Below are 25,935 nucleotides of genomic sequence, written 5' to 3'. Positions count from 1 at the left end.
GTGTGTGTGTGTGTGTGTGTGTGTGTGTGTGTGTACACTTAGTATACATTAATATAAAAGAGAATAAATCAATCGCCATGATTAGATCATAGCTATCTTTTAGTTGAATTTAGAGGAAGATTACTTCTCCATGTTTTGAAATGCAATAAGCCGCAGACGGTAACATTTCATGACTCTGTTTTCATTTCTCACAATGTGCAACCTAGGGATAATATTGTTATAAAATGCAGATGGACAAAATGTAAAACAACGATGGATATGATGTCACAAACACAGAGCATACAATGCAAATAATAATAGACACACAGCTCTACAAAGGAATGTCACCTAATCCAGCATTTGTATACAGATCTTTCCTCCTTCTCGATGATTTCATAAACAGTGATGGGAATGGGTTTTTTGTTAGTACACACTACACAGTGATATCCTACAACATTTTCGATAGAAAGAAGTAGTAGGCACGTTCACATTAGTTATCTCGCAGTTCAAATTAGAAGCTGACTGTTTTGAAATGCCAGTGACAACAAATGATAGCATATCATGTTTCTATTTTCAACTCACTGTGCGAACATATCAGTAATAATGTTATGGAAGTACCATGAATAGAGAGAAAAATTCATGAGCAGCATATCAAACAAAAGGAAATGTGATAGCATAATTAGTACTAAAATCGTAGAATTGTAAAAAGTACATACGCACATCTACACTTTCACGCTTTCGGTTATTTTCCGATGATAAACTGGCGCCACATTTCGAGTACTAATTACATGATCACTTCATAAACTTATATAAGACACTTCAGACAACTAAATTTTCATATAATAACATCAACAGCCGAATTTTTCTCTCCTTAATTAAGCTGACGTAGTTAGAATTTAACTCCATATTGCCAGGTGACAATTTGTATTTTTTGCAGCCGCAATAGCGAAGCTGGTATTGATTTAATCTTGTAGGTGTGTGTGTGTGTGTGTGTGTGTGTGTGTGTGTGTGTGTGTGTGTGTGTCTGTTAGCATGATTACTTGGCAACCACTGTACAGGTGTGTAGTAGGGGAAAAAATCGATCACGAGTTCGAAATTCGTGAAAGTAGGTGAAGGTCCGTATGTCTGTTACCACTTTAACTTCGCAACTGCTCAAGATATCACAAAATTTTACCGGTGTGTAGTAGGGATGCAAATTTCCTATGAGTATTGTTTCCAATTTGTCTGTTTGTCTGTGTGTCTGTTAGCACGATAACTTCGCAACCGCGCAAGATATCAACACAAAATTTTACAGGTGTGTAGTAGGGGTGACAACCTCCTATGAGTTCGAAATTGGTGAAAGTAGGTCAGGGTCTATGTGTCTGTTACCATGATAACTTTGCAACCTCCAGATATCATCACAAAATTTTACAGGTGTGTAGTAGAGCCGAGAATCTGAAATTGGTGAATGTAGGTCAAGGACTTATTCCGAGCCGAACTGGATATGTATCGGCTCGCGGCAGGTGTGATTTCAACCTTGGGTGGGCCTCTAGTTTATTCTTGTCAGCACCAAACGATATCAAGAATAAATTACGAGATATTGTCAAACTACAGGGATCAGATGTCGCCCTCATTAACCCCCTTCAGTATGCGAGGTCTTCCCTAAATTAAATTAAATCACCTTGCGGTTGCTTCCTTATCCATTGTATTCCAATGGCGTATATATCATTGCTGTTACCAAACGATTTTATTCACCAAAAATAGTCACCACAAATGAGGGGATTAGTGATGGCGTTATTTAGCTTCTCCAGTTCGAAAAAGTCTATCCTAAATGAACTAAAAGCATCAGAAAATAGCAAGGCTAAAATATTGTACGTCATCGGGTTTAAGGAGTGGAGCCCAATACTCTTACAAATCCCTAGTTCATTATTATGCTTTCATCTTCGACTCTCGGCATAACTACTGTATATTGAAAGTCCATTACCTGACACACAGCGGCCTCTCTACGTACCACACACCTCTCGCAGCGATGACGTGAGCATTTGGAAACAACAGGAAGCTGATAATTTTGTGGGGGACGAGGATGGAATGGGATGGGGGAGGAGGAGGGAGAGGAGGAGAAAGAAAGAGGAGGAGGGGATGAGGGAAGTAAGGGCAAGGGGAGAGGAGTGAGGAGGGAAAAGAGAGGAGGGATTGAGAAGAAGGGAGAAAGGAAAGGAGATGGGGGAAAAGTGAGGAAGTGGGGGAAAATGGGGATGGGAGAGGGGGAGGGGGTGAGGGAAAGAAAGGAAAGGGGAAAGGGAGTGAAAGGAAAAGGAAAGGGGGTAAGAAGGGGAGAGAAACGTACGGGAGACAGTTGTAAGAGAACAGGAAGGGTGTGGAGAGAGAAGGGAGAAGGAATCGGAAAAGTGAAGGGGAGGAGAGAAGGAAGGGAGGGGGAGGAGACGAGGGAAAGAATGGGAAGGACAGAAATGAAGAGGAGAGGAATAAAGAGAGAGGGGGAGGGATAAGAGAGGGGAGGGAGAAAGAGTAGGGAATAGGAGAGAGGGAAGGGTAGGGGAGAGAGGGAGAAGGATGGCGGGAGAAGAGAGGAGGAAAGGGAGAGGACAAGAGAAAGAGGGGGAAGAGTGGGAGAGCGAAGAGAAATGAAGAAGAACAGGAGGGAAAGGGGAGAGGAAAGGGTAAGGGAAGAAGTGAGGAGGAAAGAAAAAATGGGGAGGGGATAAGCGGAGGGGAGAGAGAGAGAGAGAAGAGAAAAGGAAGTGGAAGGAGTAAAGAGAAGGGGGGAGGGGAGAAAGGGAAAGGGTAGAGGAACAGAGAAGGAGGGAGAAAAGAAATGAAAATGGGAAAAAGGGGGGATATGAGATGAAGGAAAGAAGGGGAAGTGGGGAAGAGAGAAAAGGAAAGGGGGAGATGGGGAAGGGAGAGGGTATAGGGAAGTGAAGTGGAGAAGTGAGATTGTCGGAAGGAGGGGTGTTTGTTGACAGTGAGGTCGCTTCGTCACCTGCACAACAACACTTACTGGAGACAATAACATGCCAATCCTCCCACTCCCAACCACGTACTCCCCTCACATGAGAAGCTCTTTACCACCTTTTCCTTCCCACTTTTTTTCCTTTTATCTATTTATCTCCTGCAAATAGCATGTTGATATTTTCTTGCAATATGGCAATAGTGGTATTGTGCCGGTGGTGTTGGAGAAAGGTGCCTTCACGGGGTGGCACCAGTATGACCTAGCGGTATAGCCACCCGATTAAGCGAACATCTCACACTCTACTCTCTCTACCGCGATTGGTGGATTACTGAAGAGGGGCAGTTTCGACCTGCAGTACACAGGGTTTCATATCAGATGACACTGGGGTTGCAGTAACTACCACTACTGGGGTCGCTGTTGAACAACGTGCCATACACGCACCTTCAAGAGGTGTGCACTGGTTCCTACAACGCTACAGCTTTAACGAGTTTAGAACCGTACTGTGCTGTACCAGCTTCTCTCTCGGATAAGAACGCCATCACGTGGTGGACGGTTATAACCAAGCAGCTCCAATGGCGGTTACTCAAACGTCCTTCAAGTCTCTCCCTGTCTCTGGAAAACAGGATGGTGGACTGCAGAGAGGCAATTTCACGCATAGGTGAAGCTGGAGCCACAACAACAACTATTTACGATGAGGTGCTTCCGTGACATGCTTGATAGAGGTCTCGCGTCGGAGAAGAACGTGTGCTAAACCGGCACGATTTTGCTGAAGTTGATTTTTTTTTTTTTTTTTTAATCAGCAAGTTGCCAGGAACGAAGTATGGTCTCTTACGCTTCAAGGGTGGGATTCTGAGTGGCACTGGAGATTCGTAACACTCTTTCCTTTGTGATTTACTCTGCACATTGCAACTCAGTGTCTTCCTCTTTGTTTTTGATGCAAGGTACATTAGTATTAACACAAAAATAAGTAACATGCAGGAGAGTGTTAAGGTGCAATATGCAGAATGAATCACCACAGCAGAGGTGCTAGGAAGTTTCCCATGCCACCTAATATATTCTCTAAATGATCTGAACCACGGTAACCTAGCCTCGCACTGAAACTCTTCTGTTTTTACTACGATGGTTTATGCTTTTCTTTTTACTCAAAGTTCCAGTAAACCATTTTATTCCAGTTACGAAAGATTTTACTGACGGCCATATTTAACAAGTGAGTTTGAAACGTTGCTCCAAACCTCAAAGGAGTACAGTACAAAGGAGTACAAAGGAAAGCAAACAGCAACAGATCTCATGGTCTTTTCGAGGCTGTTTGTTACAGAATAGACTATGACTACGAGATCTAATTCTACATCCTGAAGGATAAGGATAGTAAAGTAAGAAGGCTCCCCCCCGCCTCCAAACCCTCCATATGAAACTGGCATGAAAAAGCCCGAAAAACCACCATGCAGGATGGAAAAACTGACATGGAAATTTGAAAGGAAAGACTGAAAAGGAAAAGTTACATTCTCTAATACTTTATCTATAAGCTACCAGTTTGAATAACCTGAAAGAGAAAGTAGTAAAGTAAAATGAATCTATCTATCTATCTATATACCTAGGCTGCTTCCCCCAAGGAAAGGGAGGTAGCCGAGACAGGACGACACACTCCCCAATTACTCATCCATTCAAACACATTCATTCGCATCTTAGCCCCAGGGGGAGAACGGACAGATCCTCACCAAACCACACCGCACAAGGGTCAACTGAGCAATGCAATCAGTGACATCCGCAGAGCAGGGCCCGACAGCAGAGCTGGTTTACCCCTGCCACATCATAACAGATCCATCCCCTTACCCACACCTGATCTGACTAGCTGATCAGACCAAACGCGGGAGAATATCCCCTCAGGGCTGCGTCATCACTTATTCATTCACAATTTCTCTCCATTTATTTCTGTCACGCACAGCCACTCTTCCTTGCTCAACAGACATCCCTCTCGCATCCAGTGCTCTCTTCACACTGTCCATCCATCCTATTCGTGGTCTTCCTCTCAGCCTTACACCTCTCACATCAGACCTAGTTATCTTTTTCACCAATCGCTCATTATCCATTCTCTCCATATGCCCAAACCATCGCAACACCCTCTGCTCAACTCTACCAGCCATCTCCCGAACAACTCCAGTTCTCCTTCGCACTTCATCATTTCGCACTCGATCCATACGCATCACTCCACACATACTCCTCAGACACCTCTTCTCCATTACAATCAAACTTTTCCTCTCTGCTACACCCATATTCCATGTTTCAGCCCCATATAACGCAGTCGGTACCACAACACACTCATACAACCTTCTCTTTACATCCATTCTAAGCGAACGATATCTAAACACTTTTATTCATTCCTCCCAGCACCTTTCCTACTTCATTTATTCTAAACTTCACTTCTGCATCTATTCTTCCATCCACAGCAACATGTGACCCTAGATATTTAAAACACTCTACCTCCTCAAGCAACTCGCCATTCAAAGCTATATTCATCCCCCTACCATCTACCAACCTCGTACACTTCATCACTTTACTCTTATTCTCATTTACTTTCAATTTCCTCCTTTCACACACCCTTCCAAACTCCTCTACTAACTGTTTCAATCTCTCCTTTGAATCAGCCACCAGTGCAGTATCATCTGCAAACAGCAGCTGCTTCAGATTCCACTCTCCACCATCAACATTCACCAGACTCAGACCTCCACCTAAAACTCTTGCATTCACCTCCCTTACAACACCATCCATGTAAATATTAAACAACCAAGGCGACACCACACATCCCTGTCGCAGCCCCACTCTCACAGGAAACCAGTCACTCACAGCATTTCCCACTCTTACACACGCTCTACTATTTACATAAAAACTTTTCACCCCTTTTAGTAACCTACCATCAAGTCCATACAATCTTAAAACAGTCCACAAAGCCTCCCTATCAATTCTATCATACGCTTTCTCTAAATCCATGAATGCCCAAAACACATCCTTGCCTTTCGCTAAATACTTTTCACACACTTGTCTCACAGCAAACACCTGATCCACGCATCCCCTCCCTCTCCTAAAGCCACACTGCTCTTCACCAATCACTCCCTCTGTACCCTCTCTAACTCTCATAATTAACACTCTACCATAAACCTTACCTACAACACTCAACAGACTTATACCCCTAAAGCTAGTACATTCATACTTATCACCCTTGCCTTTATACAACGGGACCACACAAGCACTTGCCCAGTCAATTGGCACCATACCTTTCACAAAGCACACATTCAACAATCTTACTAACCAGTCAACAATGGTCACTCCACCACCTTTCAGGCATTCCACAGCACACCCATCCATACCTGCAGCTTTCCCTGTTTTCATCTCCTTTACTGCCTTCTCCACTTCCTCCTTCGTGATCAAAGAATCATTCAACTCTCCCAACACATTTATTCCTTGCACCCTTCCATCTGCCACAATCTCAGCCACCCTTTCCTCCTCTAGATTTAACAATCTTTCAAAATACTCTGCCCATCTCTTCCTTACTGCATCCATCTCAATTAACATCCTTCCATCCTCTGCTTTTACTCGTTCTTCCTTCCCAGACTCTCCCTTTCTCACCCTTTTCACCTCCTTCCAAAACATTTTCTTATTCTGTTGAAAATTCTCTGTAAGCTGCCTACCCCACCTCTCATCTGCTGCCACTTGAGCATCACGCACAGCCCTTCTCACCCTATTCTTCTTTTCCTTATACCTTTCATATGACATCTCATCCTTCCTCTGCAGCCACACTTCATATGCACGTCTCTTCTCAGCCACAGCCATACTTACTTCCTCGCACCACCATTCACTTCCTTTTCTTACACCACCACCCACACATCTCACACCACACACCTCTTCTGCATGCCCCACCACAGCACTCTTAAAGAACTGCTATTCCTCCTCCACACTGCCATTTTCCTGATCTTTCAGTGCGTTCCACTCATCTTTCAATTTCTCCTGACACTTTATCTTTTTCTCTCTTTTATCCAACTCACTCACTTTCAAAACCTCCCCGCCACACCTAACCCTCCTAGCTCTCACCCATCTCTTACCTACTCTTAACTTTCCCTCCACCAGGTAGTGGTCAATCAAATAAATAATAAATAAATAACGCATGACATTATGTCGAGGTATGCTGAGTTAACGGGACTTCCGTAGACACAGCTTGAAAATCACACACTGCACACTGTGGATGGTCAGGAGTGGTGCGGCAGCCTTGCCTGGAGCTTTTAAGGCAGGCAGTAGTTAATCAGGCCCCAGCTCCGTTCACTCCACAGAGACAAGGAACTTTTCCATGCGGGACAAGGACACAAGTTACCTCTTGAAACAGTGACCCTAGGTACATTTTAAAAAATCCGAATGAAAAGTCCATCTGAAGGTAGCAAGATATAAAAAGTGAAAGTTTTAACACAGTCATTACAACACAACTCTCATATACACAAGCTCCTCTACTGTTCTGATTCGGGCTTCGCCAGCAGAAGGAAGGTTAAAGGCGCGGTCATGCGGGCACTCTTCCTGGTTTAACATTACCGGTAATATATTGCCAAGCCGATTTTGAGGGACTCTGCAGCCAGTTTTGCTGACACGGAGTTCAGCCATTTTGGAGCCGTTTCGGCTCGTCTGTTTAATTCGGTGCTGCGACTGAGTCGTCCTTCCACAAAGACAACAACCCTGAATTTTCAGCGGTATATAAGCACAAGCACAACATTGAAAATGATGAGCACATTGCAGTCTTTACCATACTCTGAGACCTACAAAAAAAGAAAGAACAGGAGAAAGAAAGGAAGCGCCGATATGGTGGTGACTCGCACTGTGACCCGACTAGCCCACTGTACATGATCTTTCCCACCCACCAAAACCGTCAGCTGACCTTTATTTTTTTGTAGTGTCTTGTCATGATTTCAGTATGCCTGCCTCTGGATAACTAATTGATTGTGTTTTATGTATTGTGGACTAGAGGTTATATCGATATTAAATTCCAAAGAAGCGTTTTAAAAGGTTTTATCATTGTCAGATAAGTCTTCAAAACGTCTTTGTGATACTACGTACTATCCCTGCCACTCTACACACTTGACTATAATGAATTTATCAATATATAGACAGTAAGTAACTTCTCTTTAACCTCAGAAACATCACAGGTGGAGCACCAGTGGACACATTGAACAAGACGTGCAGAATTGTATCGTTAAAATCTCGGTAAATCTAACCGTGTTTTCACCGAGTTTGCACTGATGTGGTGTCGCCAGCCAAGGTCGGCAATATTCAGCCGGAATAAACGGTCGTGTGACCTCGCCTGAATTCTTACTGTCATTCTCCTTCACTGGAAAAGACTGTCTTACAGACACCCTTACGATTTATGAAATGACAGAAGGGATAAAAATTGTATTTCCTCTGCTTTCGCAAATACAAGCAATATCTTAGCATTCAAGATGGAGTGATAGTAAATTTAGGCCATGTTATAGTGAACACAGTACTGTACAGCTTATATGAAAATTCTGTTATCACGCTTTGTGGGATGTAAGGCTGGATTGCGTTACGTTAGGTAGGGTGAGGCTTAATCGAGATGACGCAAGTTTAGTTCAGTGTGGCAAAATTAGGATAGATTTGATCTAGATAGGTTTTGGGAAGAATCACTGACCCTTCTCTCCTCCAACTATGCCTTTTTAACCCTGATGGCATGTTCATCAGCAACAGAATCGTTTTGTTTTACTTTAACCCCTTCAATCCCATGACGACTTTTTTTAATTTTAATTAGTCTACCGCCTGTAGACTTTATGAAATATTGGAAGAATCTCTAGTAGTGAAAGAGTTAATAAAGCCAATATCCAACCCTTCTAGTCCCCAACCGTATCACCTAACCTAAAATCGTCTAGAGATGGCCTAACTAAAATGCCTATGACATAATCGTATTGAAAGAGTCAGTCAAATACTTACGTACATCCAAGGCAGCGAAAGTGTTAGTCAAGGTAACTTTCAACCCTTTGACTACTGGTATATCTCCAAACTGAATAAAATCGTTTGATAATAGTCTGAACAAATCACTTAAGTACGTCCTAGCCCGCGAGTGTCATGTCTTTCACTAAATAACCATTCTGTGTTTTATTCGTGCTATCCCTAGACAGTTTTATGCAACTTAGGGGAAGTTATTCGAAAAGCAACAAACAAGTAAATAAATAAATAGATAAGTAAATACATAAATAGATAAAATAAAATAATAAAATTAGGTCAAATCCATGGCTGACCCTCAACTCTTCCACTTGATTATAATCGGATAAAACTGAGTATTTACACACACACACACACACACACACACACACACACACACACACACACACACACACACACACACACACACACACACACACACACACACACACACACACACACACACACACACACACACAACTTAAAGCAGTCCTTCTACTATAGAAGACGACAGCTGCTATATTCACCAAGATGGTGTGTCTCAGTCTGTGGTGATAATGTATGCGACTGAGCAGACCAATTATGGGTTAATTGCCACTCATTCGGCATGTCAAGTCCTGGTTTGCTGGGAGAACTCTGTTTTGGTTGTATCTCAGTTGTCTACGCCCTTCTCTGGCCAGGTTCCGAGCTTCCTCGAGATGAATGGTTCCTTTGATCAGAGGGCTCACCATTGTTTTCTCTCAGAGCCATTGGCTTCAAGATCTTTTGGTATGATGTTGCATTTTCTTAAGAAGTGTCCTTATATGATCTGTATATCTCTTCTGCCCCCCTGGGTTGCGACGTGCTGCAGGGAGTTGGCCATACAGAACCTGACGAGGAAGGCGGTGCTCAAGCATGCGGAGCATATGTCCGACCCATCTAAGATATTTTTTTGCCAGTATGGTTTCTATGCTGAAGTACTTTGCCCACTGGATAATATATGAATGAGGGACTTTATCCTCCCATGTGAGTCCTGGGATGTGCTGTAAGCATCGGACGTGAAAAGACTCAAGCCGTTTGTTGTGACGCTGGGAAGTAGTCCAGGATTCAGCACAGTATATGAGGGTGGAGAGGAATACAGCTGTATATACTGATACCTTCGACCGATTCTCAAGTTGGTGTTTTCAACGACTCTGGATATGAGACGTCCAAAAAAGCCTGAGGAGTGGTTGATTCGTGCGAGGATTCTGTACCAATGTTATGTTTATCTGTGAACACACTTCCAAGGTAGGTAAAATTTTCCACCTGTTTAACATTATTGCCATTTATATGAAATACAAGAGGCACTGCTGCTTTGTTTCTCTGGGATATTATTTCTATTTAATTGACATTTATTCGGAGTCCCATTGCATGGTATATGTTGGAAATGATGGTGAGAGATTATTGTAGTGATGTGGTATGTGTGAGGACAGCGCAATCATTAGCATACTGTAGCTCTAGGAAATGAGCCGTTTCAGTCTTTGATTATGCTTGAAGACGATTGAGATTATATAAGTTACAATCTAAATGGAAGTGGATTTTTATTTCATCATCAGGGTTCATTTGTTGGTGACCTAAAAGGGTGGCTACAGTGAGACAGATGTTGAAACTGACAGGAGCCAGGACACATCCTTGCTTTATGCCCACCTCCACACTGAAGGGCTAGGATTTGTTCCTACTTATAGACACATGAATTTATGTTGGCAAGTAGGCTCTTTAGGATGGTAAGAACTTTGATTGCAACTCCAAATATTGAAAGATGATTACATAAAAGCTTTCTATTGACAGTGTCAAATGTTTTTGCAAGTTCAGTGAATGCAATATACAAGTCATGATTCTGCTAGTGGCCTTTTTCTTGTATCTGCCGGACAACAAAGGTCATATCATAGCTACTCCGCTCCTTCCGAAATCCACATTGTGTTTCGGGAAGTGTTGACTCAGTCAAATGTTTTGTCACTCTAGATAACATTATCTTGGCTAATACTTTGCTAGCATTCATAAGGAGGGAGATACCTCTTCTGCTGTCAAATTTGAGCAGCCCTCTTTCATCTTGAAGATGGTTATAGTATCAGAAGTAAGCCATTCAGATGGAATTTATTCTTGGTTCCAGATAGTATGAGATTATGGAGGCAGTGGTGAAGTAACTGACCATCCTCTTCGATCAGTTCGGATGGTATGCCATCAGGACCAGGCTTTTGTTATTTTTTAGAGATCGGATGGCTTGAGCAGTTACCGCAAGTGTAGGAGGGACATCGAGATCTGCCACTTGAGGAGCGTTTGGGATGTTATCAAGAATATTGTGCTCCATCAGGTTTTCTTCGATTCAGTAAGGAATTGAAGCATTGCACCCATACTTCTAGGACTGCTTGCTTGTCTTTCAGGATCTCTCCTTCGGTTGATCGAACAGGGTTTATGTTGTGTTTGGCTGGGCCATAGGTGGTTGGACTTGTAGATCTCATGTTTGTCGCTAATATTACCCAGTCTCTGTAGTTCCCTTGCTTACTTAGTCCACCATTCGTTCCCTACGTCACGCAGTTTCTCTGGGTTTCACTCCTGAGATTCTGGAATTCAGTTTTTAGTGTTAAGGAGATAGGATGAGCCAAACGGTTGTTATGTGCTCTATTCTGCATTACAAGAAGGCCATGTATGCCCTCAGCATTTACATCCAACCAGTCTTTATGGTGGTGAGTGGAGAGGCTCAGGGTTCTTCTGCATTGCCCTGGAGCAGTCTTAATGTTCAGTCACTCTGCATGTACAGTAGGTTTGTTGCATTGTTGTTTGAATGAAATGGTGGGAATTGAGAAAGCTTGTCTGTTATAGTGCTGTGGAATCTGTTACAAGTTGCCACATCCTTTAAACAACTACAGTTCAGATTCTTGGTGGATGGTCTGTGGCTCGTTTGTGGGCATATGACTAGTTGGAGTTTGGCAACCATACGGTTATGGTCTGTTGAGCACTTAACACCTCTCATAACTCTGGTTATGAGAACTTCTCTTCCATCTTGCTGCCTTACAATGACATAGTCAATTAGGTGCAAATGTCTTCATTGCGGGTTAATTCATGTGGCCTTGTGTTTATTCTTACGTTGAAAGATGGTGTTGGTGATGACCAGACTGTGTTCTGAGCACAAGGAATGCAGTCTAAGACCATTGTTGTTCATGTTACCACACCATGGCAGCCTATAATGCCTTGCCAGAGGTGATTATCTTTTCCTACCCTGGCATTAAAATCTCCAAGCAGGATCAGTTTGTCATTAGGTGGTACTGAGTGAACGGTAGCATCCAATGAGTCATAAAAGGAATCTTCGACAGTGTCCTCAGAATGAAGCACTGGGGCATAGGCACTGATGAATTTTGCATATTAGACTTTAGAGAGTGGTATGTGCCAAGACATCAGCCCCTGATATACCCACAGGTGCTCCGTAACCTTAACCCACCTAAGGGCAATCCACAAGCCAGTGGACTTGGGAACACTTAGTCTGATCCCTCGCTGATGACTCCTCCAGCATGGGTGACGCTTTCCTCCTGTTGAGTCCGGAGGGGATCTCCTCCCACTGGTACGGCCTGCCAGATTTACAGGGCATGCAAGCCCCCCGCGACGACAAGGTGTTCCCGTGAAGACACACACACACACACACACACACACACACACACACACACACACACACACACACACACACACACACACACACACACACACACACACACACACACACACACACACACACACACACACACACACACACAAACGTCGAGCAAAGCATACCATCCACTCTTGCTTTGCAAGCCTGGAGTAATAAAATGATTAATATGTTTTCGAAAAGGAGAGTAGACTCTGAAATGGATGAACTTTTGTCAGTTTCACAAAATAAACTTTGGCGAAAAAAAAAAAAAAAACTGTTACGTGGACAGCAGCAGGAGGGTTAAGAATGATTAAGCTGGTAAACACAGAACCTGCCACTTGATGAATTTTAAGTTGTAGAGCACACACAGCTAGTCATGTGTGTGCTGGGGTTATTTACACGTCTGCTTGCTCCAAAGGCAGACTAGCGCTCGGACAGGGCACGCTAAGATCTGCGTTATGCGTGTTACTCAGTGACACACACACACACACACACACACACACACACACACACACACACACACACACACACACACACACACGTCTTAGCCAAAGTCTGTCTAAGTCACTGTTTAAATCTAAGTTTCGATCCAAGCCCCTGTCTAAGTGTCTATCTAAATCTTTGCATAAGTCTAAGTCTACGTATAAGTCTAAGCGTCTAAGTCTCTGTCTAAGTCTAAGTGTCTACGTCTCTGTCTAAGTCTAAGCGTCTAAGTCTAAGTCTAAGTGTCTAAGTCTCTGTGTAGGTCTAAGTTTCTGTCTAAGTCTAAGTATCTAAGTCTCTGTGAAAGTCTAAGTTTCCAAGTCTCTGTCTAAGTCCGCCTAATTTCTGTTCAAATCTTTGTCTAAGTCTTTGTTTAAGTCTAAGCCTCTGTCCAAGTCTCCCTCAGACTAAGTCTAAGTCTAAGTCTGCCTAAATCTGTCTAAATCTAAGTTTCTCTTTAAGCCTAAGTTTCTGTCTAAATCTACGTCTCTGCCTAAGTCTCTGCTTAAGTCTATGTCTCTCTGTTTAAATCTTCGTTTAAGTCCACATCTAAGTCTTTAAGTTTATGCCTCTGTTCAAATCTGTCTCTGTCTTAGTCTAAGTCAGTCTAAGTCTCTGTCTAAATCTAAGTTTCTGTCCAAGCCCCTGTCTAAGTCTATGTTTCTATCTAAATCTTTGCCTAAGGCTAAGTCCACGTCTCTGCCTAAGTCTAAGTCTCTAAGTGTCTAAGTCTGTGTCTAAGTCTGTGTCTAAGTCTGTAAGTCTGAGTTTCTGTCTAAGTGTCAGTCTAAGTCCACATCTCTATCTAAGACTAAAGGGTCTAAATCTGTCTAAATCTAAGTTTCTAAGTCTCTGTCTAAGTCTACTTCTAATTTCTATTCAAATCTTTGTCTAAGTTTCTAAGTCTCTGTCTAAGTCTACGTCTGATTTCTGTTCAAAATCTGTCTAAATTTTTGTTTAAGTCTAAGCCTCTGTCCAAATCTGCCTCTGTCTGTCTGTCTAAGCCTGTCTAAGTCTGTCTAAATCTAAGTTTCTCTAAGTCTAAGTTTCTAAGTCTGTCTAAATCTACATCTCTGTCTCAGTCTAAGTGTTTAACTCTCAAAGTTTCTGTCTTAGTCTCTGTTTATACTACGTCTCTGTCTAAATCTGTCTAAGTTTCTGTCTAAGTATAAGTCTTTGTCTAAGTCTCTGTCCAAGTTTGTCTGTGTAAGCCTGTCTGTCTCTGTTTAAAGGTAAGTTTCTGTCTATGTTCAAGTTTATCTAATTCTAAGTCTCTGTCTAAGTCTAAGTGACAAAGTTTGTCTAGTCTAAGTTCTGTATGTCTCTGTCTAAGTTTCTGTCTAAGCCTCTGTCTAAGTCTAAGTTTCTGTCGAAATTTAAGTCCCTGCATTCTGTCAAAGCTCAAGTCCAAGTCTCTGCCATAGTCTGATTCTCTGAGTCCGTCTAAGTCTCTATGTCTAAATCTCCGTGAACGTCTCTAAGTCTCTGTCTCTGTCTAAATCTGAGTCCATGTCTCTGTCTAAGGCTATCTAAGTCTCTGTCTCTGTCTAAGACTGCCTCTAAGTCTCTGCTCTGTCTAAGTCTACTGTGGGTCAGTCAAAGTCTAAGCCTCTGTTTAAATCAAAGTCTGTCTACGTCTAAGTCTCTGCCTAAGTCTTTTTATATCTAGGTCTCTTTCTATGTAAGTCTCTCTGTATCTAAGTATCTGTGTCTAAACCTAAGTCTCTAAGTGTAAATCTTGGTCTAAGTCCACGTCCAAGTCTCTGTTTAAGTCTGCCTACTCTGTTTCTAAGTCTAAATTTGTCTAAGTCTCTCTCTCTCTCTCTCTCCCTCTAGTCCTTCACATGACCGTCACCTCACAAATAAGGGCCTCTCGTTTATTATATTATTTTAAGAAGAAGCGTTAACCATATTGTTTTTCACCACTCTGCACAAAATATGTTTCCCTAGGTTGGGGTGGAATTCTGGCACGTCCACATTAGCGATCCAGTCCCTCACGTGTTTTTAAAAATTTCACTCTTGCTGTTTCCAGACGATTTTATTCAGCTTTGGAGAGACTTTTATGAGATTGAGGAGCTTCACAGTTAATTCCTTTAATTTGACGACACGATTATATTTTCATTTCTTTCTGCCTCCGGACGATTTTATTCAGTTTTGGAGATGCTTTTTGAACTGGAAGGGTTATGTGAAGAACTGATTAATCCCTTCACTACGAGAAGTCTTTCCCAAGCTGAATGAAATCGTCTGAAGATGGCAAGAATAAACTAAGCTCCGAGAGAAGGGGTTATCCTCCTTTTAGCCCCGGGACGTCTTAAGCAATGTGGTCCATATATAACGCACTTCTTCCACTGTCAGGCGATTTCTCGTGTGTTGCGGGTACGGCTCAGTCAGCGTTCTCAATGTCTACCCTGGATCATTTTTTTATACCATACTTCCACCGCCGCACCCATACCCACACCGGCAGACTAAGCCGTCCCCACAACACGATACTGTCAAGCGAGTTTATAATGGAGTGCTATACACGAAACAGACTGTATATTAAATTCTAGCTATTTTCGGACGAGCTTCTTCCCAGGAGCGATTTATCGAACTGAATAGATTAGATATAGCCCTCATTAACCTTTTCAGTATGAGACAGCCTTTCTGAGTTGATTAAAATCGTCTGGATATAGCGAGAATAAACTGAAATTTGATGTCATGGTAATGAAGGAGTGAAATGCGTGCAGTACACGTTTTATTCTCGTCTATTTTAGTTATATTTTTTGTATGGCGACTTGAACTGCATAATTAACATCCAAAAGAATATGAAGCCTTTATTTCAAGAACGTATTCTTCTGTTCAGTTCTTGCTGTCCCCAAAAGAATTTTCTTCAGCTTACAAAAGACCACTCGTGCTGAAGGGGCTCATTAAGGTTCTGTCTAACTCCCTTGAATTCGAAAAGTCTTATGTAATTTTAATCTGAGGATGACATGAATGAAATCTGTTATAATGGGAATACTGAGCCTGATCTGCCACGTGTCCAGAGAACTGTATCAAAACTATGGCTAATAATAATGTATGGGTGCTATAACGACAAAGGCGATTTTTAAAATTATATTCTTAGTACTGCCATGTGATTTTATTCAGCTTAACGAACAAATTCATCGGGTGATAGTTTAAGTATATCTCCTTAAAATATGAGTAACAGAGATAGGGTTATTGGCAATGGTTTCTGAAGCCTTTGCCTGCCAGGATTGCTCTTGGTTAAACAAAATATTCCTGTGTTAGCCTGAACAAAAGATCCCAGTGCATTAACCGCAGTGAAAGAGATCCTTCCTAACCTCTTCACTTCATGGTGTCTCTATCAAGATTTTGGAATGATATCGTCGTAGTGAAGCGGAAAACTCATTCATTATGGTGACATATTTTTAAGTACTGTCTTGCCATAAACAGACGAATTTACCCCTTCCACTCAGTCACGTATTTTTTCATTGTATTCCTCCTGCTTTTCAGCTTTGGATTTCTCGAACTTGAAGGGATAGATATTAGATGCAGCCTTCACTAACCCGTTCATTACGAGAGATTTTTGCCCAAGTTGGATAACATTGTCTGGGGGTAACAAGAATAAGAATAATAACGTCATCGGACTGAAGAGGTTAAATACAAGACAGCAGTAACACTCGGTTATATAAATCAGTCTGACGCTAGCCGGCATAAAATACCTGAGTTGTCCCGACCATGAGAAGGGTAACAGTGTCAGACTCAGGCCATCATAAGCTACTTTAGGTGAGTAAAAGAGTTGCCCAGACCATGAATGTGTTACCGTATGTAGAGCTGAATTGCCACGGACGAGATGCTGGGGATCATCGTAAGTTTCTGTGTATATTTAAATAATCTATTCTTTTGTTTATCTACCTATATCTGTCTATCTATTTGTCTGTCTATCTGTGTCTGTGTCTGTCCTGTTTATCTGTCTGTCTATTTCTTCATTCCGTGTATGTGTATGTGTGTAAGAGTGTGTACAGTATGCTTATGTGAGCATGTGTGTTTACAGTATGTGTGTATTTGTGCTTGTGTGTATGAATGCATGTGTATGCGTGTATGTATGTAGCCTATGTACGTCTATATATGTGTGTGTACGTGTGTGTGTATGAATGTACGTATGCAGTATACATGAGTGCATGTATGTATGTGTATGCATTTATTGTGTGTGTGTGTGTGTGTGTGTGTGTGTGTGTGTGTGTGTGTGTGTGTGTGTGTGTGTGTGTGTGTGTGTGTGTGTGTGTGTGTGTGACAAGAAATAAATGGAATCGTACATCGTTTTCCCACACTGATCACTATAGGGCAATTGCTCCAACTTAGCGAATGCCCCTCACCTCTTTCAGCTCAGTTGATGGCCAAGTGTAGTCAGACTGGAGGGTAGAGCTGAATCCGATAACGTGATTCACTGATTTATTCTTGCCACTTGGTGCAGGAGAGGGACCCCTTCACGTGATGGCACAGATATAAATGGGTGACTCCTCTGCCCAGTTAGATAAACATCCCTCAGCTCCTTCCTTATCCATCCCAGAGGGAGATGGCTGACTGCAGGATAAGGGCAACTTCAACCTGCAGTCTATTGGGTTCACTATTCAGATGAACCTGGAGTAACCGCAAAAAATAACACCACCACCAACATAAACTACTACTACTACTACTGCGACTACTGCTACTACTGCTGCTGCTGCTACTGCTACTACTACTATTACTACTACTACTGCTATTACTACTACTACTATATTCTTACTACCTCCAGTCAATTTTTACTCAGCTTTTTGGATAGTCTCAAGCAGTAAGGGGCTAAATGAAGGCTCTATCTAACCTCTCCAGTTCGAAGCCTCTCCAAAGCTGAATGAAATTGTCTGGAGGCAGTAAGAACAAAATGAATACACTATCGGACTGAAGGGATTAATAATAACCAAGGATATTCATTCCTGCCTCATAACAAACGCGCGTCGAATTCCAAGCAACCATGTTTTAGTATTCACGTCATGGCAGTGGCCAGGTTCTGTCAAGTTATATCCGACAATACCACGTCTCACACCACACCACCACATACCACACATCATACCACACCACCACACACCACACATCACACCACACCACCACATACCACACATCATACCACACCACACATCACATCACACCACCACATACCAAACATCATACCACACCACACATCACACCACACCACCACATACCACACATCATACCACACCACTACACACCCCACATCATACCACACCACCACACACCACACATCACACCACACACCCCACATCACACCACACCATACCACACCACACCACACCACACAGCACACCACCACATCTCACCACCACACTCCACACACCACACAACACCACACCACACCACCACATCACACCACCACATCACACCACCACACCACATATCACACCACACCACACCATGCCATACCACACCACATCACACAACAAACACACCACCATATCACTACACACAACTAATCACACCACCCATCACACCACACCACACATCACACCACACTACCACACACCACACATCATACCACACCACCACACACCACACATCACACTACACCACTACACACCACACCACACCACACATCACACCACACCACACCATAACACATCACACTACAAACCACCACAGCACAGCAGAGCACAGTACACTACACTACACTTCACAACACAACACAACAGCACAAAACAGCCCAGCACACTGCATTGCAGTACACTATACAACACTACAGTACACCGTACCACAGAACAGCACAGCACAGGACAGCACACCACACCATACCATACCACACCACATTACACAACACCACACCACACCGCACACCACGCCACACCACACCACAGCATACACAGCTCAGCACAGCACACCACACCACACTACATCTTGCCACACCACACACCACGCCACACCACACACCACGCCACACCACACAACACTACACACAGCACAACACAGCACACCACACCACACTACATCACACCACACCACACACCACGCCACACTACACCACACCATACAGCACAACACGACACACCACACCACACTACGTCACACCACACCACACACCACGCCACACCACACCACACAGCACAGCACAGCACAGCGCACCACACCACACTAAGTCACACCACAGCACACACCACGCCACACCACAGCACACCACACACATCACAGCACAGCACACCACACCACACCATACTACAGCACACCACACATCACACCACGACACACCACAGCACACCACACAACACAACACAGCAAAGCACATCACACAATACCACACTACAGCACACCACACTACACACCACGCCACACCACACCACACCACACACAGCACAGCATAGCAAAGCACACCACACCACACACCACGCCACATCACAGCACAGCGCACCACACCACACCACACACAGCACAGCACACCACAGCACACACCACGTCACACCACACCACACTACAGCACACCACACCACACACCACGCCACACCTCGCCACACCACACCACACCAAAAACAGCACAGCACAGCACAGCACAGCACACCACACCACACCACACCACACCACACCGCACAAAGCACAGCACAGCACACCACACCACACTACAGCACACCACACCACACACCACACCACACCGCAACACACCACAACAGCACAGCACAGCACACCACACCACAGCACGCTACACTACATCACACCACACTACACACCACGCCACACCAGAGCACACCACACAGCACAGCACAGCACATCACACCACACCACACCACACTACAGCACACCACACCACACACCACACCACATCGCAGCACACTACACACAGCACAGCACAGCTCAGCACACCACACCACACCACACTACACTACATCACACCACACTACACACCACGACACACCAGAGCACACCACACCACACCACACCACACTACAGCACACCACACTACACGCCACATCACACCACACCACACACAGCACAGCACACCACACTACAGCATACTACACCACACACCACACCACACCACAGCACACCACAGCACAGCGCACCACACCACACACAGCACAGCACACCACAGCACACACCACGCCACACCTCACCACACACCACACCACAGCACACCACACCATGCCACACACAGCACAACACAGCACAGCACAGCACACCACACCACACCACACCACAGCACACCGTACACACCACACCACACCACACCACACTGCAGCACACCACACCACACACCACGCCACACCACATCACACCACACACAGCACAGCACAACACACCACACCACACCACACCATACCTGCATCTTTATTCTCGCCGGCTTCGTTGGTTTTTAGCACCTCTTCTTTACATTTTTAAGCCGTATATGGCATCCACGAACCTCTTCAATACGGCGACGTCTATTTTTTTATTATTATTACTACCAGACTATTTTTTAAGATTAGGAAGGCCGTCTAGTAGTGAATGGGTGATTGAGGGCGATATCTAACCCGTCAAGAAAAAGAGAGAGAAAGAAAGAAAAAAAAAACTAAATTATTCGCTGTTCACCACACCGATGTAAAATTGCTCTCTCTCTCTCTGTCTTGAATACTGAACTATGACAGGAGATTAGCCTTAGAATATGGTGCTAGTCAAGAAGAAGTGCCATGGAAAGAATGCAGAGCTGTAACACTGTCTTGTTCTGTCACTGAGCTACGACAAATAGGCTGCAAGAGGACAAAATAATCTGCTATGCTAATGTGAATGAAGAAGAGATAATAACAACTTGGGATAGCAAGCCCAAAGTACATACCGTACTAGGTCATCTGTCTAAGTAGTAGTATTCCCTTTTATTACTGATGCACACTATGTCGACATTGGGAAGATATAAATGATATATACCCGTAGAAAAGAATATAATAGCTTAATGTGCAAAAATATATATCTCTGGAGGTGCATTAAAGTTTCCTATGGCTGCGACAAGGAAGGGAATACTTTGGTGGTTAAAAGACAAAAAAATTCAATATAAATCGCTAAGGAAAAGGAGTTAAGGAGTCTCCCCTACCAATCCCGAAAACATACTCGCTAACGTTTGTGTCATTACGTTACAGATAAGATTATGTGTTTATGTGGTACTTCTATTTTGATTCATACATCTACCTTTCTTTCAATAATTTCAAGTACTCTTCTGCTCCATTCTCCCAAACCCTTGCCTTCTTTTCATCCCTGTCCCATCTGTCTCCATTACTCCTCCCCTCTCGTCCCCCTCGTCCTCCCATCCTCAACTTCATTCCATTACTCTTGCATCGTTTTACCCCTTCATTATGAGTGGATATTCATGACGCGAGTATAAGTGAACAGGAATCAAACTAATCATCTGGGTGTCATGATCAGTATAACACTTGTACTGTAAATATTATGCTTTAAGCACTACTACACACAAACAACCATCCCTACGTTACTTACTATCAGGGTTTTAACCTCTCCCTCTCTGTCCTTGACCATTTCCTTGCTCTCCTCCCTCCCCTTCGCATTGTTCTGTACTCTTCTCTATTTCTCTCTGCACCTACTATATGTTTCCTGTACAAATTTTATCTTGTCATACTTTGTTTGTTTACAGTAAACCAGTTTCTAACATCTGTCCTTTCCCATACTCACACTATGCCTGCCTCCATGCTTTACTTCCCTCCACTTGCTGCCGTCATCTACCTCCCTTCTTACTAGACACGAAGCACATGTTCGAAACGATATAAATCTTGAAATACTGTTTCGTGAGATATTCAAGTCTTTGATAGGGTTTCGATATAATTTGCTCAGCGACAACATTAAACCATAAACCATAATCAGTGTACTGCATTTTGTTATTAGAGCTGAAGACGCCCCATAATGTTTCAAATAATACATGCTGGTAACATCACCAAAAATGAAAGAAAAGCATTCGGGAGGCTAATGCTAATTACCCCCCAGAATATGCTGTTAGCCAAGTCCAAGATTTTGGCCAGACTTTATACCCTGAAGGTTTCATGTTGATAACTCAAGCCATCCATGAGATATAATGGGAACACACACACACACACACACACACACACACACACACACACACACACACACACACACACACACACACACACACACACACACACACACACACACACAGGAAGGCAAAAATATTATTGCTCCGCGTTCTAAAAGCGGGTGATAATAGTCCTGTGCGTCCGTGTCCGTACTTGAAACTCTTCATTCACCATGTCAGTTTTGTCAGTAACACTCATTCTACACATGTCACCTAATGATTATTATTTTTTCTATTGATATATTACTAGCCTATCATTGAACACATTAAATTTTATTGATTAGAACCATGTCTTATGTATCAGCTATTTCATCCATATCCTACATATTAATCCTTTATACCATACCAGGCAACAGTCCCAACAGTGTTACTATATCAACAGGCTCACGTCACGCACGGTGATAAGGACGAGTTTCTGCTGTCGACTGGACACAATCAAACATCTTACCGAGCGAAAATTAGTAATAATATTTAAGGAAAGTAATGGAAATATATCGCCGAAGTCCAGTCAAATGATGCGGTCAGATAATGAGTTATTAAAATAAGACTTACACCCGAAAAGTAAGTAAAGGAACCAAAGTGCGATTGCTCCTGTAGGTTAGTAGCGCTCTGTATATCCACAGTCGGTGTAGGAGTAGGACCTCTATACCGAACACAGCAGTCAAACATTTTATCGTAAACACCATCAGTAAACATATCTAGCGTGTGAAGAAAAACAAGCCAGAATAAGCCATGTCACTGACTGAGGGGTCAAAGCTTCCATGAGGGGTAGGTCCGTATCACTGCAGATGTCACTAAGGATTATAAAGTCAGCCTCTGAAAAAGGCTGATTGTGCTGTTGGAAGTGCTGGCTTATGGGTGGGCTGGTGATTAATTGGCCTATTCGAACTAAATGACTCAAAACTTTCAAGATGGAGAGACGGCAGAGCTTATAAGATGGAGAGATGGAAGTTTTATGCCACTTTAGTTCCCTATCAGCCTTCGAAACCGCATACCGCTCCCTTCAAAGTACCAATGCTTCATCACCCTCCTTCCTTTCTCCCCTCTCATTCCCTGTTTTCATCTCCCTCCTCTGCTCCATTCACTGTCTCTACCTCTCTTCTACTACCATCACCACCACCACCATTACCTATCTTTTTCTCCCTTCCCCCCCCCCCTTTCATTGCATCGATCTCCCTACCCTCATTCCTTCTCACTCCAGGATTTGTTAGTCAAAACAGTCTTCCCCCTCCTCCCCCCCCTCTCTCTCTCTCTCTCTCTCTCTCTCTCTCCCTCTCTCTCACTTACCAGGGGCATGATGAAATACTGGCAGAAGAGTCCCACCAGAGGTCCTATGGGCTTCTTGGCGATGCCCTTCACCACCTGCAGATCGATGGTGGCGCCCATTAGGAAGTACACGATGCCCATAAGCACCGCCATCAGGATAGTGAAGATGTTGTTGATCTTTTGGTACGAGATTATCACCGTCATCCCCATCACACCCGCCGCCACTGTCTGGAGAAGAGAGAGGAGGAAGTGACGTGGGAGTGTCAGGGAGATCAGAGAGATAGGTATAATTAGTGAGATGTTGAATGAAGATGTGTGTGTGTGTGTGTGTGTGTGTGTGTGTGTGTGTGTGTGTGTGTGTGGTAGGAGAGAAGGGACTCATCTCCATCATACTCTCTGTCACAGTTTGGTGAGAGGGTGATAGAAAAAAAAAATAATGGGTAGTATAAGAACAGGAGAGCTAGGGAAGGATAAGGAGTGATAAGCTGAAGTTTGTGTTGTTTTGAGGAGGGGAGGATGACACTTATCTCCATAACATTTAATGCATGATCTGGAAAATGTGAATGGAGATGATATGGTCTGGAATATAGGAAAGTAGATGGTAAGGTATAGAAGATGGGAAAGAAGATGATAAGGGTGGACAGACAAAAGTGGGTAATGCAGGGGTGGTAGGGATAGTTCGAGATAAACGAGGGAATGAAAAAAATAAAGATAAGCCAGGTGAACAGATAAGCGTAGAAAGTGGTGACAGGGCTAACTAAGAAAAAAGGATAGGAGGAGGAAGAGGAGAAGGAGGAGGAGGTGGAGGAGGAGGTGGAGGAGGAGGAGGAGGAGGAGGAGGACAGAAATGAAGATAAGCAAGGACATTGAGAATTTGGAATGTGAAAATAAGATCCGGTGAGTTTGAAAGATTGGAAAAAAAAAGGAAGATAGTTTTTTTTTTTTTTTTTTTTTTTTTAAGTGTCCGACTCTGGGCAAAGGCTTCAGGGCCTATTTCTCAGGGGCAGTGACCTATCCCAAGGCCCAGTAGTCCTCCTGCGCCTCCACATGTCACCACTTCGGCGCTAACACCCACCATCCATATTGAATACATGCTAGGGTTGTCTCATACAGGACTGGTGTATTGGTATTAGCGGGGGTATTTTAACATGTCGGCAGGTCATCTGGTAGATCAGTAAAGTCTGCTTTTAGGAAATTCAAATCCTTAAACTGTTCCCTGCGCCAGCCGGGATTTGATCCTGGGTCCATCAGGACTGCAGGCCGCCTTTCAGAATGTGGAGAGTTTGAGTGAAGGTGAAAATTAGATGATGAAAGGTGGATGACAGGATGAGAAAACTAGGGCAAAAATATGGAGAAAAGGAAGATGTTGATGGTAAAGAAAAAAGGGAAAATACAAGGACAATAATAGAGAGGGAGAGAACTGTAGGAATGGGGAACGATGTAGTGGAGATGTTGCTGATGTTGTGGTAGAAGAAAACGACACTTATCTCCTTCATGCCCAGTGCCAAGTTGTGAGAATGGGAAACAGGATGGTGATGAGGGAGTTTTGAGGTGACAGGAGAAATGGGTGGAGATAGGAGAGGGTTGATGAGATGTGGAGTGTAGGAAGAAAAAGGGAGCAAGCTTGTTAGCCCCCTTGAATCCGGTGACACCGTTTTCCTATCATTCATGCCATCCTCAGGTGATCTTTTTAAGCTCTGGAGAGACTTTCAGAAATGTAGGGCTTAAACACAAGACACAGCCTTCACAAACCTAGTTTATACTACTGGGTTCAATAATACAGACAGAATGAACTCAAAAAATGGTCATCGTAGTGAAAGTGCTAACCTATTTAATACGACGATGTCTTTTATTTGTTTATTAGCTTATCTTCGAATTATTTTACTCAAACTTGGGGGGGACGTCTGGTACTGGAATGATTAAAACACATTATTAATCCCCCTTTCATAAAGAAAAGTCTGATATAAGCGGAATGAAATGGTCTGGTGGAAGCAAGAATATAACATAAAGACGTCATCGCAGTGGTGTTAATGGAAACGTATGACCTTATTCTTAACCTTTTACTATCACACCACTTTTTTTATTTTATTTTTGCACTCTCCAGATAACTTCACTCAGTACGGGAGAAACATTTAGCTCAGGATAGGTATCTCCAAAGCTGAGAAAAATTTTATACCACAGCAAAAATAAAATAAAATAAAATAAATAAATAAATAAAATAATAAATAAATAAAAATCGTCATTGGGTACGGTAGGTTAATCTCTTGAATACGATTACCCTTTTTTTCCTGCTATTCCCAAGCAATTTTACCCAGCACAGCCAACCCCAACACTATGAAAATGTTTTGTAAGAGGAGTGAAATACTAAGGAGGTGGCAATAATAACATTAGAAAGTGTTTATTTATTTATGGGCTGAAGCTGCAAAAGGGCGGACAAACCCTGAAAATTTTGCAACTATTTTTGTATATAACCCTACAAGTTCAAAAATATCTTCCCTACGCGCAATATAATAGTCTGGAGATAACAAGAATATCGATGTAATTAAAAAACGAACGTCA

At 43.2% G+C, this 25,935-nt stretch overlaps 1 protein-coding gene across 1 annotated transcript in view; it reads right to left on the bottom strand.

Moving 5' to 3' along the window:
* Window positions 1–25,935, bottom strand: part of LOC145406146 (ileal sodium/bile acid cotransporter-like) — a 105,981-nt gene that overhangs the window by 62,492 nt on the left and 17,554 nt on the right. The window contains exon 4 of the mRNA XM_080277342.1: window positions 23,398–23,604. Coding sequence (XP_080133468.1) covers window positions 23,398–23,604 — 207 coding nt within the window. The remainder of the gene's footprint in view (window positions 1–23,397; window positions 23,605–25,935) is intronic.

The sequence above is a fragment of the Coenobita brevimanus genome, chromosome 69, assembly GCF_032717465.1.
Source record: "Coenobita brevimanus isolate Jiangsu-jjx chromosome 69, ASM3271746v2, whole genome shotgun sequence".
NCBI classification, from domain to species: domain Eukaryota; kingdom Metazoa; phylum Arthropoda; class Malacostraca; order Decapoda; family Coenobitidae; genus Coenobita; species Coenobita brevimanus.
This window is presented reverse-complemented; position numbering and strand designations above follow the sequence as displayed.